Raw genomic sequence first — 13,910 nt, 5'->3', positions numbered from 1 at the left:
AGAATCTAATCTTGTTACTGCATCAAGGGTGTATATGTGAAAGTGTAATGCAAAACCCACTGCACTGAATTTTGGAAACAGAATACTATGAATCATACTGTTTCAAAGGCAACACAATGGTTTGTTGAAACATTTGGATCCACAAGCGTCACTATCTCGCATTGTAATTAAAGTCTCACCTTGTCTGAGCTGGGGCACAGACACAGTGTTTATCATACGTAAAGGAGGTTGCCTGAAAGGTAATATTACTTCCCCTACTACTGTAGCACACTGAAAATTCAAAAACCACTACAGGAAGTGTAATAAAGATAAATAAGAGAAAGAACATCAAACTGATTGAATTAACTTTTGTCATGTTTGAGTCAATGAAGCTCCCTCTTTAGAAATTATCTAAAGCTGCTGGAGAATTTCCAATTCATCACAGAACTCAGCATCAAGATTATACTGGCAGTAGAGAAATATTTTAAAATATTCTTATCCCATACATACCTCAATTACCTTTTCTCTCTTCTAGGATCAATTACCAAGATAGAAAAACCAAATCTCACTTTTGCAGCACCTGCCTTTCCTGAAAGTTAGTTTCAGTTGTATCACAACAGACTGAGTTGCTTTTCAACCTAAGAACTGGTGGGTTTGAGTCCTGAAACAGAATTATCTTATTTTTTTTTTTACTCACAAATATATTCCAGATAAGTGTGATTCATAGTCCTTTATAAAATGATTCCCCTTGCCAGAAAAACATTAAGTATCAGGAAAAGTGTCCCCGAATGGATTACAGAATGGCAAACAGGTCTCAAAGGCATTTTTATTGTTGTTATTATTGCTTAACAGAGTGAAAATAGAGGTGTCTTCAAAGGTGTCTTTCCCTGGAATAAGCAACTCAGCATAAAGAGAATTTATATCCTGAAAAGGTTACAGTCAATGTATTGTGACTGTATATATAGTATCTCTTCATTTACAACTTTCTGCCTCTGCTAAGAAATATGGGGTTGTAAATTTTTTTTACTTCTACAGCACCTTGCCCAATGGGCCTAGAATGGAGATTTTGGATGTCCCTGTAAGTGTGAGAAACCAGAATTACACAATTGAGCTTGCTGTTGCCTGCAGGAAAAATTATTTCTGCCTTCCTTCAAGGCCAAGAGGTAAAGCTCAATGTTGCAGCTTTAGGTGCGGGAGGAAGTTTAGGGCTGTTCCCTTCAGTTTCGAGTAGTAGCTGCCAGGGCTAAAGAGAGAAAACAACTAACTCCTGAGTGTCCTTGCTTTCCCTCATTCTGATGAGGAGGTTGCATCTTCCTATTTATTCGCTTCCTTCTGAGCAGAGTCCCAACTCTCGAACCGACCCTCCTGATTCATCGTGACAGATATTCCCGACGCCACCTCCATTTGATGGACCATGAAGTGCCTGTTTGTACCCAAATAGCTGATTCATACCGCCTGCCTCTACCCTTAACAATAAAGTTTCAAGCGGACCGTCAGATTGCCGAGGTAATAGGTTTTCACAGCCAGGGGAGGGTGAGTGCCAAGGATTATTAATAGTGTTCCTTGATTAGTTAAGGGAAAGATAAATGTGACACCGCTACCAAAATCCCTGAATATCTGATACCAGTGAGGAGTGGGTATCACCTGCCAAAAATAGAAAGAGCAAGAGACATTATATAAGTGGGGTTCCTACCCCGAGTTCCACCCCGTTTAGACCACCTCCATACCTAACACCCTTTCCAGGCGTGCTTAGGAGAGATCCAAAAGGTAAGTAGCAATAAAACGTTCAAACTTACACAGCAAAGGTGGATTCGCCCGCTGCCGGCAGGAACCCAGGACCTTCGCCTGAAGGAAAGCAGATAAGGATATCTACCATTACTCCCACCCTATCCCCCTTCCCGCAAACAAAAGCCCGGAGACGAAAGAGGTGTAAATCTTCCTAACACAGAGGAATGACTTCCCGCAGAGAAGACTCCAAAGGGCAAGAAAGGGCCATTAAAATGAGGGAATAGGTGAACACGTTGAGGGGCGAATAAGGAGAAAATTAGGTGAGAAAGTAAGAAAATGGAAATAACAAAACGGGAGGGAACAGGAGAAAGTGAACGAGAACGCGAGCAAGGACTCGGTGAACAAAATTTACTGAAATGCTCAGTCGTGTAGCAAAAGCAACCTCCCCCCCTCCCCAAAGACATCGCAGAAATGACATCTCTATGCACAGACGATCGTAAGCGACGGGATGAAGTTGCTCTCCTTGGTGTGGCCATTAGGAAGATAATGGAAACGTGTCATTCTTTTTACACAGGACTCACGGCTTTTTGCTTCAGCTTTTGGCGTGGGAGCTTCTTGCCACTCAGTGAATTAATTGCTTTTGACAAGGGCAGGTTGATTTCTACTTAATCTACTTGATTTACCTAGTAAGAATATTATCATTCTGGGGATACTGGAAAGAGGAGTTGATCTATACGAAAGCTTCGGTGAAGACAACTTGGAAATCCACGGTGTGGATTTTGCAAATAGTCCGGGCAGGAAAATTGGCAAAATCTCAGAAATAAAGAAAAACTCGTCAGTCATCTCGCAGGAGCGATGAGAAAAAGGTGAAGGGTCGAGTGTGAAACTGCCAATTCGTGAAACGCCTTTTATATTAGAATAACATAACAGTTTTGACTACAACTTAGTGTTTAAAAGCTTCTAGAAGTTTGCTGGCTGTCCTTAAAACGGATGCGCTGCTGAGATTAGAGACGGGCCTCTGCCACTGCTGCATGTTAGATCCCCAACTGTCCGCTTCCTAAACTTTTATGCAGCTGCTTTCACTTTTCTCGCCATGGACAAGCAGGGGTCGGGAAGCTGGGGAAATGTTATTTACGCTATGCAAATGGCTCCACCTGATCTGAAGCCTCATTTTTCTGGCACCTCTCACTTTTCGCCTTCACAGCACGATTAGGCCGTAGCAACCTGACGGATCCGATGACGAGGGAAAGCGGGGCCGTTCGCGCATCGTTCGGGACGCGGAGGGAGCTGCCGGGCTCCCATCCTCAGGACACGGAACGGGCTTTAGACGGCAGGCAGCTACGCGCCTCTGGCCGGTTTGCTTGCCATGAGGCTAGTTAACCTGATCAGCGCCTGCCAGCACAGCAGGCAGCGCCGCGCATCGCCGCTGCCAGCTCCCGGCTTCAGTTGCCTCCGGGGGCAGCGCTCCAGATGCTCTCTGAGCGGTCAGCAGAGCCGGGCTGACAGCGAAACACGAGTCCACCCGCAACGAGAGCATCTTCACTGGTGGATGGGCAGGAGCGTTCCCGTTTGTAGGGACCTCAAAGGAGGCTCTGTGGCCCCAAGAACGAGGAAACCTCAGCAACGGCTTCGTGAGAAAGAAAAGAGAGAGACTGGAGACTGAGGCCCAGCTGCTTTGCAGACTGCACCGATACTGAAGGGAAAGGCGGCTACAAAGCAGGGAAGCTGATGGCCATGTCCTATCAGGCCGGAGGTGTCTGCACTGGAAATAAGGAAAGACTCTTCTCTCTTCCTCCATTTAAGGACAAGTGAAGGGACGCCAATTACAGAAGACCATGCACATTGATTTATCTTGTAAATAGCTGTATATTGATGAGTCTACATTTAACCTAAGCGTCAAACACACTAACGATTGGGTTTTAACCTGTGCTACACGAGGCTTTTTTCAGCTCCTTTCTCCAAGCTGAACTCCGCTAAAGCAAGGGACCCGAGTAACCCACCTACTATCTGTATTGCACCCTTTCATCTCCCAGCGCCAAAACAACGGGGAGAGCTGAGCGAGAACTACCCCTGCGGGAAGGTGCGCAGAGCCCTTCTGCGGGGCTGCACTTTATCTCGGCTCAGCATCCGAGCGCAAAGCTCCACTTTCCTTGTGGATCAGGGAAAGATGCTTTCACCCTAGGGAGAGGGACTTGGCTCTCCAACCGTCTCCTTGTTTGTCCTTGGAGAAGACTAAGTCTCTCTTGCATCTCAAGAAACACACGGAAATGGGTTTAAAAAAAAAAAATCTCAGCGACAGAAAAACGACAGTCCCTCCCACAACAGAGTCCCTGTTTAAAAAAGGAAAAAAAAAAAAAAAAAGGAGACCCCAATGTCACCTCCTCCTCCGTCCTTCTGCGCTCAGTGGCATGCTAATGACTCACCCGTTATAGCTGAACTTAGGCCGCTGAGAAAATGATGGGGGCTCGTACTTTTAAAAGCGCCGAGGAATTACTGACAAAGCGACCCGAGTTTTTGCAGCAGCCGCCTCCTTTTCAAGGCCGCTCTCTCGCGGTCCCTTTCAGGACAAGGGTGCGATCGCGTCAGCGGGATCGGGCTGTACCCGCCGATCGCAGCGTGGGGATGTCGCTGCGGCCGCTCTGCCCTCCCCCGTCTTTCCTGAAGCAGCGATGCCAATACTCCTGCAGAGATCTGCCCTACTACTGGGCCCTAACCTTGGCTATCTCAGCCCAATGGCTCCTGCCCAAACCCCAAGATCGAGTTGGACGACTTGCCATATGGGCACAGTTTATTGAAGAAAACAAAACCTAGAAAACACATTGCAATTCCTAAATCTTTTTCTGGCCATGTCGGGAAATGCCCGGTCCCGCCTGAGATGCCCACCACTGCACAGGAGCTCCGCACGAGCATGTTATCACCTCGCATCTCGTTTCACCATATCATATCGCAGAAGATTCTGCAGCATATTGTGCATTACAAACGGGATCTGTAGGATTCTCAGGGATGTGATAATTAATTCAGCGAGGATGATGCTTAATATGGACTGGCCCGAAAGAAACGAGGTCTAAAAGGAATATGTGTGTGAAGGGGAGGGGGAAGGGGGAGATGTTTAAAGCGTTTGAACGATAAGGCAAATGTTCAAAAGCTACATTACGTTTGCTTCCCGACCTCAAGAACAGCCTGAAGCTTGGCATATGCTGCAGTTCCTTACTCACCACGAATATAACCGGTAAAACCCGTCCCGACTTACTAAAGGAAAAGGTTCTGCTCTGCACGACTAGCTCTTCGGCACCTGAGAACTTGACCTTGGCACAACTCTTTCTCCAGCCGGTATCACGACAGACTCTGGCACTCCTCCAGTAAGGCTTAAGCTCTAGGGAGCGACCCCCACTCGCGTCCTCCCCCATCCGGCTCCCCGCAAAGGCATCCCCGTCCCCTCTCTTTAGCCTAACCCCCGCGTCCGTGGACTACTTGGTGCTCTGCAAACTGGAGAGCGACAGCTCATGGCACTTCTCCACGCAGAGCTATAGAGCTGGCACGGCTCCAGCCTTCCCCGGTGTGCCATCCCCACACAGCACTGCAGCTTTGGTCATATGAGCAGAAATGATGAGAAAAGCACTTTTTAATATTTTCGCACTTGCTTCCCTGTTCAAACAGTTGCAGGATGGCTATGACTGACGTGCTCAGCGCTGAGGATATCAAGAAGGCTGTGGGAGCCTTTTCAGGTGAGTGTTGTGTTTTTTTTTTTCTTTTTCTCTCTCTCTCGTTTCTTCATTTTAGGATAACGGCGCATTTATTTAAACTCGCGGAAGATTAGAGGATCCGGCTAGACAAAATATCAAATGAGGATGTGTTTTCAGAAGTGCAGTGAAAGCATAACGGGTTTATCAAGTGCCGGGCTGCATCCTCAGCAAAGTTAGCCTGCACATTATAGAGGTGAAATATTTCTTTTAAAGGAAGGCAAGCAGTAACTGCGGACAGACTTTGCTTCTACCGACAGGATACTTTCAAAAAGAATAAAACCCTCGGCCAACCAGGATGAATTATGTCTTGATGTGGGATAGGGAAGTCAGCCGTGGATGACGGCAGCTTCCCACTCACCCCCAAAATTCAGTTTCAGGTACTGCAGAACTGCCGTTTCTCGGCATCGCTCTTTTCTTACTTCCTATGCGGAATCCCTGGGTGGGCTTTGCTTTTCGGGATGGAGCAGAAGGCAACAGTAGAGCAAGCGGGTACACTGCTCGACTGCAGAAGCTTTCTGCAGGACGAATGGCTGCAGCGGTCCACTCCTCTCTCTCAGACTGCTCCGGGTTTCAGATAGTCCCTACTCCTTTTATTCATCGCGACCCCTAGACTGACAGCAAACCCTCTTCGTGCTTACAAAGATGCATATAGTTAAGGTTGCTCCCAGAGAAACGCCAGAAATCGTGTTCCGGGGTGCGTGTTATCTCCCCCCTCCCCCCAGACTACCTGGCTGACCTACCACCCAGGAGAGCAGCCTCTGTCTGTCCTGCTCTGTGCGATGACCTTCCCAGACAGACAGCCGCGCAAAACCCGCTGAGCCCTAATAAACTCCGCAGCCGGGGAGTCGAAGGGACCAACAAACTGCTTTGCTCGATCCAGCAGCTGTTTCCTCATTAGCTTTCATTGTTCTGGGGCCATCTCCAAGTCCCAGAGCAGATGCAATTAGCAGCAACTAACGGCAGACCTCAGTCAAGCAGATCCCAAAAGACTGAGCCTCCTTAATTTTATGTCATAGGAAAAGCTGCGGCGGGAATAAGGATGCATGGGGAAGAAAAGAAAAAAAAAGTCCACAGCACGTTTTGGAGGTCACTGTATTGGATTTCTAATTCCCACCGTAGTCGTTGGGCTACGTGGGTGGAACAAAAGCGGGTGCGGTCAAAGGACAGGAGAGGTGGAGCAGGTAAACTCATTTACCTCGGCTCCGATTTCAAAGGCTCTGGTTTTCCCCCCCCCCCGGCGATCGTGCCTCCCAAGGTCTCGCAGGCAGCGTACCGTACAGCACTCCCTTGCAGCGCCTGAGCTTACGAACAACGATTGCACATACCTTTAGTGGTCGAAATGCAACACTGATTTCTAGGAAGTCTTCAGGAAAAACGACACAGAGCTGAAATAGCCATGTGCTCTGAAACACTTCTTATCAATGCTAGGCTCCGAGGTTGAGCAAGAGCGCTTGTTTGTTTGTTTGTTTTCCAGGGGTGGAAATGTCAAAAAGTGACAGCGATATAATAATCAGAATCTGCTTTCACATTACTGTTCTTAGTGTTAAACTTTTTTTTTTTTTTTAAAAAAAAAAAAAAAAGGAGTAAGGCAGTGAGGCAGAGCAGGTTAGACTTCAGCTCCCAACTCTGTCACTCTGTCCTGTGTGACCTTGGGCAAATCTCCATCCCTCTGTAGCTCTCAGCTCTTCATCTTTATAACAGATACCCTATCCTTCTCCCACTTTGTTTAATTCAATTAGCGTCTGTAAAGAACGGACAATTACAGTGCGTACATCTAGCTCCTACCAGAGTTGGGCTCGACTGTGCCTCCCAGGGCAGGACACACAGCAGTGATGAAGAAAACCACAGGTATGTGTTGGTATATGTTTCGATCACTTTTCTAAGCAGTTCTCTGGCTTTTCATCTCTTATAGCGGCTGAATCTTTTAACTACAAGAAGTTTTTCGAGATGGTAGGACTGAAAAAGAAGAGCCCAGAAGATGTGAAGAAGGTTTTCCACATTCTTGATAAAGATCGAAGTGGCTTCATCGAAGAGGAAGAATTGAAGTAAGTAAAGATACGCCCTTCTCAAACAACCTTGTCTTAAGAGTCTAATTTCCTGGCTTTTTTTTTTTTTTTTTTTTTTTTTACAAGATTCTAGATAACAGTATACAATTCAATCTTTGACTAGTACTGGTGTTCAATGATCAGTTGTTTGCAGATTACATGATAAAGTGTGCTGGAGGTAGCTAGCTGTAGCTTTCATTGCAGGACCCTGAAACACATGAATCATCAATACCTTACAGATAGCTCTTCAGTCAAATGAAGTTTCAGAGTACAGCACTCTTCCTGAGTGTTAAAGAAGGTCAACAGAAGATACAACCCGGGATTCCAACTCATATATCAAATCAGTGGTACAAATAACTAAAAAGTGGAACTGTTCTGGGGGGGTGGGAAAAAGCAAACCAACAAACACCCAAACCCAAACAAAAAAAAACACACACACCAAAAACCCCACCACTTTCCTTTTTTTTTTTTTTTTCATGCCTCCTCTTCAGGTTTGTACTGAAAGGCTTTACCCCAGATGGAAGAGACCTATCAGACAAAGAAACGAAGGCTCTTCTGGCTGCTGGAGATAAGGATGGTGATGGTAAAATTGGCGCTGATGGTATGTGATTAGAGGAGTAAACTTTGACAGTAACAATCGAACGTTACTCTTACATACAAGAACTGAGGAAATCTAGGAATCACTGGGGGCTGTGACCTTCTGAAGGACACAATTTGGATTTAATGAAATGCGAAGTCCTGCTACATTAGCCGTACCTTGCTTGCAGGCTTCAGGGGAAACAGCAGCCGAGGTCTGACACTAGAGGGGGCAAGAGCTTACAGAAACCGAGATGTAGTTAAGGCACAGTACAGCACAGGACTAAGAACCAATTCAGCTTCTACTCCAATTAGTTTAATTTTTCCGTTATTTCAGTGAAGCGAGGATCGAGACACTGACAGTTCAAAGACCCGGGCTTGACTATAAAACTTAGAAAAGACAAAGAAAAAAGCGGAATACCAGTATTTCTGCTTGATAATTAGCACATAGGAAAGTAATCCAAGATTTAGCAAAGCAACACTCTAAAAAGTCAAAGTACAGTCATTCTGCTACGTAATTTTTATACAATAACTGTCTATCCAGCTTTTTCTAGTGTTTGTGTGAGTCTTTACAGCTGAGAAAGTTTGTCACTCCCTTTTACTAAATATGAGTACTACAATAAAAGAACAACTTTTCTTCTCACAGCATTGCTTTGAAAACTACTGCTGTCTTCTGCTGTCTCTTTGGATGGATCAAATTAGCCCACATATCAAATTTATCCTTTTTCCTCTTTCTTCTGTATCCTTGAGACACAGATATGAAGAGATGCATTTTTGAATTCAATCCTTCCTCATTGGAGGAGATAGTAGCAGGGGTTTGTGGTCAGAGTACTAAATCACCTAGACAGCAGGCAGTTGCTAAGTTTTCACCATACTGACAAGCCATATGATAGGGTGAAATAAAAGAATATCTAAAAAGCCTCACATCTCTCTGTGTTAACTGACACCTGGGATTTGTAAAAAGTGTCATCTCCAAATCAAAAGCAATTAAAAAATGAATAAAAAGCAAAATATGGTTAACTAACATACTTTCCCCATTTAGACGCTGAAAAATGGCATGCAAAATCACCCACTGACATATTAGTCAGGTGATGTATTAGCTAAACTGTCTGTCCATAGCATGTTGGCATATCGGTGACTATGATTGTGTTTCTAGACCAGAGCGTCTTAATTTCTCAGATCGTTATTATATTACAGTTGCACAAGAGCAACTGTGAAGCGCGTAGAGGAAGTTTCTGCTAAACCCTAGCAGTGCTACTGAACCCAAGGAGTGTGTCATTATTTGAGATTCCATATGCTTATTATATTGGTTCTCCTTATTCCCATTAAAATTAGTGGCAGCGGTACTAAAATCAGAGGGTAAGATTTTCAGAAGAAAATTGATTCATGTAAGTAAGCTTACAGCTGATCTGCCAGCCTCACATAAGATACATTCTCAGTTATTCCCAGAAGGCTGAAAAACAAAAGCAGTATCAATTGGAATAAAAGAACTATACTGCAGAATGATTATGCCTTATACAAGAGGATACAGCATTAACTTATTTAAGATTGACCGTCACTTTTTTTTTTAAACTTGAAACAATGCCTAAAAGCTGGTACGTTGTAAGAAAGCATACGAAACACCTATTCTTATCTCTTTTTTCTGCAACTTTTACCCTTCCTTAAACTTTGAACTGGAATTACTCTGAATTTATATGCAATAACAAGAAGATAATGAAGGGCTTTTTTCTTCTGCTTCTTCTGGCCATATCCCTACTATACAACATTATCAGTTTCTTTTCCACTTCTTAAATTTGACTCAGACAGCAAATTGTTAGACCAGGAAGGCTTGAAATACATGCAAATTTATCAACTGGGACAGTGACCAAAGGATGAGGATGACAGATACTTTCCAGCTTTTCCTTTAGTTCATAAATCTAATTCCCGATTATAACTGCCTGTGTAAACGAACTCTAGAGCCATGAACGTATATCACATTCATATTCAGTATTGCAATGCTGTATTTCTGTTGCAAACCATTTGTTTGTTTCCCTGTAACTAAGTTATCAGGCATCACTTTTCACTAAAAGATCACAAATGGGCAGCCTTTCACAGGGCTTAAAGTTAATTCACTAGATGGCCCTTGAACACCATCCCTCAGGAGCCCATTGCAGTTGTAAGAACTGATCTTCATGGATTTTTAACACCACAGAGCCATTTTTCTCACACATATCATCACAAACATTAATCCCAACCTAATCAGCCTTCTTCCAGTTAGAGGTCTCACATTATAAATTTTCTCTCAGGTCTCCTGCTTTAAACCTTTTAGCACTCCTGCAAGACCGTTCATCTCAGAAATAGTTCCACCACCTTACCTCTTGTTAGATCAAGATTTGTAGTTTGTGGCTGATCCAGTTTCAGACAGTTGGAAACTTGCAGCCTGTTCATGCAAGACGTGATCATCTTCTGTGTGGTGTCAAGCCCCCTCCATTTTCCACCGATGTGAACAGAAGATGACAAATCTGAAAAAACTTGCAGGTCAAGGCGAGGCTGCCTAATAAAACTGCAAATGTTAGCTTCCAGATTGGATTGGGAAGTGATGCTGAAACAGCTCTGTCCACTTCAGGAGAACGTTTATAAGAGGACAAAAGAAAATTAAGATTTCTGCTCAGAATGTTTTTTTAAATCTATTTTGTGTATTAGTTCTGGACATGCACATCATGCCTTTCAGTTTCTTGATATTAATGAACTTGGAAAGTGCATAGAGAACTTTCAAAGATCATGCACTGAAGACAGAACAAATCCAAATTTTTATCCCAGAAAGTCAAAACATTTCTCTTGATACAGCTCTAACTTCTGCAAATGTTTTAAAATGTTTAAATTATTTTCTCTAAATGTTGTAAAAATGAGACATCAAGCATTCAAAATTACAACTGATAAGTCATGACCTTGCCATAGGTAAAAGTCATGACAAAAAAAAATCTTTTGGAAGTCTTACTTCTGTTATCTCTTTGTGCTCTTGTATCTTCTAAAATAAATCACTGTGAACCATTATTTACAAAGTTTCCTAAACAGATTTGATATTTTACAGGTAATGTAAAAACCACAATCTGATGATAGAAATCACTAGCCTACAACATGTCCTCTGTAATGATATCCATCATTTCAGTAAAATAATACAGGGTATACATTAGTCTGGTCTATACAACTAAACTATATTGAGCACAGTGAAAGAATCCTCTCTTTTTAATAGAGAGCTTTGACAAAAGACAGCTATTAAATTATTTTATATGACACAATAGTCTAAATCCTTTTACTATAAAACTGTTATTTGTGCAAAGGAAGGTATAACTCAATTTTGTTTGGAAGGAGAATTACAGCTGGAGAAGAACATGTAGTCAGTCTCAAGGACTGCCTTATTAACAGGCCAGTCAGAGGAAATAAACATTTACAAGAATGACCAAGAGACAGGGACCAATATACAGTGGCTTATCTCAGAAGTTTTGCGTATATGAATGCACTTTATAACAATGCCTCCACAAACCACCTGTGGTTGGGATAACCTTCATCTGAAAACAAATAGTGAACTAGTTTACATGATTATTCATCTGGAATATCTTTGAAATATTTAAAGTATATTGAAAATCCTTTAAAAAATAGTAGAAAGCTTATAGCAGTTACTCATGAAGGAGTATTTTACGGTTTGCTGGCTATCAGAAAGTATCTGTGAAATATATTACCACTAAGTGATAATATCATAACATACTATAGAAATTATCTGGCTGCAAGTTTGAATAACCTTTTCCAAACATATTCCATAGCGACAAATGATTATAAAAAAAGACTTAATTTACCTGTAGCAAGTATGACAACTTGTTCTAACAGAATATGCGTATTTAGTTTTCCCTTTTGGAAAGGTTTCATCCATTGCAGTTTCTCTCTGTGGGATTTGTTCACACAGTGATGTAATAATGGTAGCCTTTTTCCTTTTCTGCCCAGAAGAGTCTGGGTTTCTATCACAAGTACTTTACGTTATCTCCTAAATTCAGTTTGCAACACTTTCAGTCTATGTACTCACCATGTACAGGATTTATACACGTTTTGTGTTAAGTAATCTGCATCACTAATCCTAATTTGGATTTACATCTTTCAAAATGATGGATAAATTTGGATTTAATTTAAACCCTCTGGCACTTTTATTTCTCGGTCTGTTTTTTCAGCATTTGGCAACATGTTTTTTTGGATGTGTCATCAAAAATACTCTCCGTTTGTACACACCAGTCAGTAAAGATCTCACTTGTTTAGAGTTTGGCATTTTTTCAACTGAACAATAGAATGATCTTTAAAATGTCTAATTTGAATCTCCTATCTTTTTTTTATTTGTAAGACATTATTTTTCATTATGTCAAACTTCAGTAATTTTCTCTTGAGCCTTTACAGATGACTGCCTCCCCTATTTGGCATTTTCTTCTCAGCTGATTATGTTAAACTCATAAACCACTCTCTCTGTATACCCTCTAATCCCGTTATCATATTTGTTGCCCTTCTTGCGATTCCCTCCAGTCTGTCATTTTTAACGCTCTGAGGCACACACAACTTTGCAAGGTATTCTCACATGTAACTGTTCCAAGGTTAGATGGAGTTTGGAATTAAAACCTCCTTGGGTAGTACATTATTCAGAGTGCAGTATGCCAGCCGGCTATTCATTGCGATAACTTTGTCACTCTGCTGAAAAGTGTTATATAATCCCAAGCTACAAATAGATACATTTATGTAAATATTATAGATGTAACACTAATAAAAGCCACAGGGTAAAATCCTGGCCCTCTGAGATCACAGGGATTTTTCTCATTATCACCAATGTGGTCAAGATTGTTACGTAGGTTTGTATCAGCTGTCTGGTTTCGTAATCTGTCATTTTCAGGCAATTTGCCATTACAAAATTGAGTGTAAATGTAATATATTTATAACATAGGGACATGAATACTCTGAAAGACTCATTAATGAGACACTTTGCCAAACTCTGATATAAAGGAAATTTATCTCTGTGCAAAATTAAATTTCCACTTCTTGCCTTCATCCCATTGAGATTTACCAAGGAAAAACAGGGAACTAATAAAGTTCTTCAGATGAGTAGTAGCAGACAGTCTTGACAGTATGGCATGTATAGCATTTCCTCCTTACCCTAAAAAAATCCTTTCATTTCACTGTAAGATTTCCCAAGTCATACCTCCCCTTTAATTAACTTGGATTTCTTTGTTCCTTTGTTATTGTGATGTTTCTGCTACACCAGTGACTCTGTAATCATTGTAATATGCTTCCTCTTTCTTTACATTTTCCTTTCTTAATATTTTCAAAAATTTTTCCCTTCTCCAGAATTTGCAACTCTGGTGGCTGAATCATAAAGGCTTTGACCAATGCAAACCCTTCACCCATCCTTCACTGTCCGATTCCAACCACCTCCTGCTGGCTGCTTTGGCTCCTGTTCTATTTATTTATGTTATTTTATACTCCAGCTCTGTTTTCTGCAATCCTGCAACTCTGTAATTGTGCTGAAAGACACTGTTAAAATAATAAAGGTCACATCAATCTGAGTTTTATTCTCTCTCACTATAACTTATTTCTTACTTCATGTAGGCTTGGCACATGCTGAGAGAAAATTTCACTCTTTATTGCTGACATCCCTGCTGCTTTATCCCTAGCTAGGGTAAAGTGGGAAGAAATTTAAGACATTATTTGGGATAAAACCCGCATATAATGAGTCATTCAGTCCAAGTTCTGAATTGTGGCAAAACTGACTGCATTATTTTTAAGCCATCCCTGCTAAATGGATGCATACTCATAGCCTGGAAAATCTCTA

At 42.2% G+C, this 13,910-nt stretch overlaps 1 protein-coding gene across 2 annotated transcripts; it reads left to right on the top strand.

The window, feature by feature from the left end:
- The first annotated feature begins 1,691 nt into the window (after window positions 1-1,691).
- PVALB (parvalbumin) lies at window positions 1,692-13,644 on the top strand. 2 transcript variants are annotated; one of them, XM_082062362.1, is made up of 5 exons: window positions 1,692-1,746; window positions 5,365-5,432; window positions 7,363-7,495; window positions 7,987-8,096; window positions 13,427-13,644. In XM_082062362.1, the coding sequence occupies exons 2-5, from the start codon at window positions 5,372-5,374 to the stop codon at window positions 13,453-13,455; spliced, it is 333 nt and encodes a 110-aa protein (XP_081918488.1). In that variant the 5' UTR covers window positions 1,692-1,746; window positions 5,365-5,371; the 3' UTR covers window positions 13,456-13,644. The 2 variants fall into 2 exon arrangements, with proteins under 2 accessions (XP_081918488.1, XP_081918487.1); XM_082062361.1 differs by lacking the exon at window positions 1,692-1,746 and having other exon boundaries at window positions 5,348-5,432.
- The last annotated feature ends 266 nt before the right edge of the window (window positions 13,645-13,910 follow it).

The sequence above is a fragment of the Streptopelia decaocto genome (assembly GCF_964273445.1).
Source record: "Streptopelia decaocto genome assembly, chromosome: 1".
Classification (NCBI taxonomy): domain Eukaryota; kingdom Metazoa; phylum Chordata; class Aves; order Columbiformes; family Columbidae; genus Streptopelia; species Streptopelia decaocto.
This window is presented reverse-complemented; position numbering and strand designations above follow the sequence as displayed.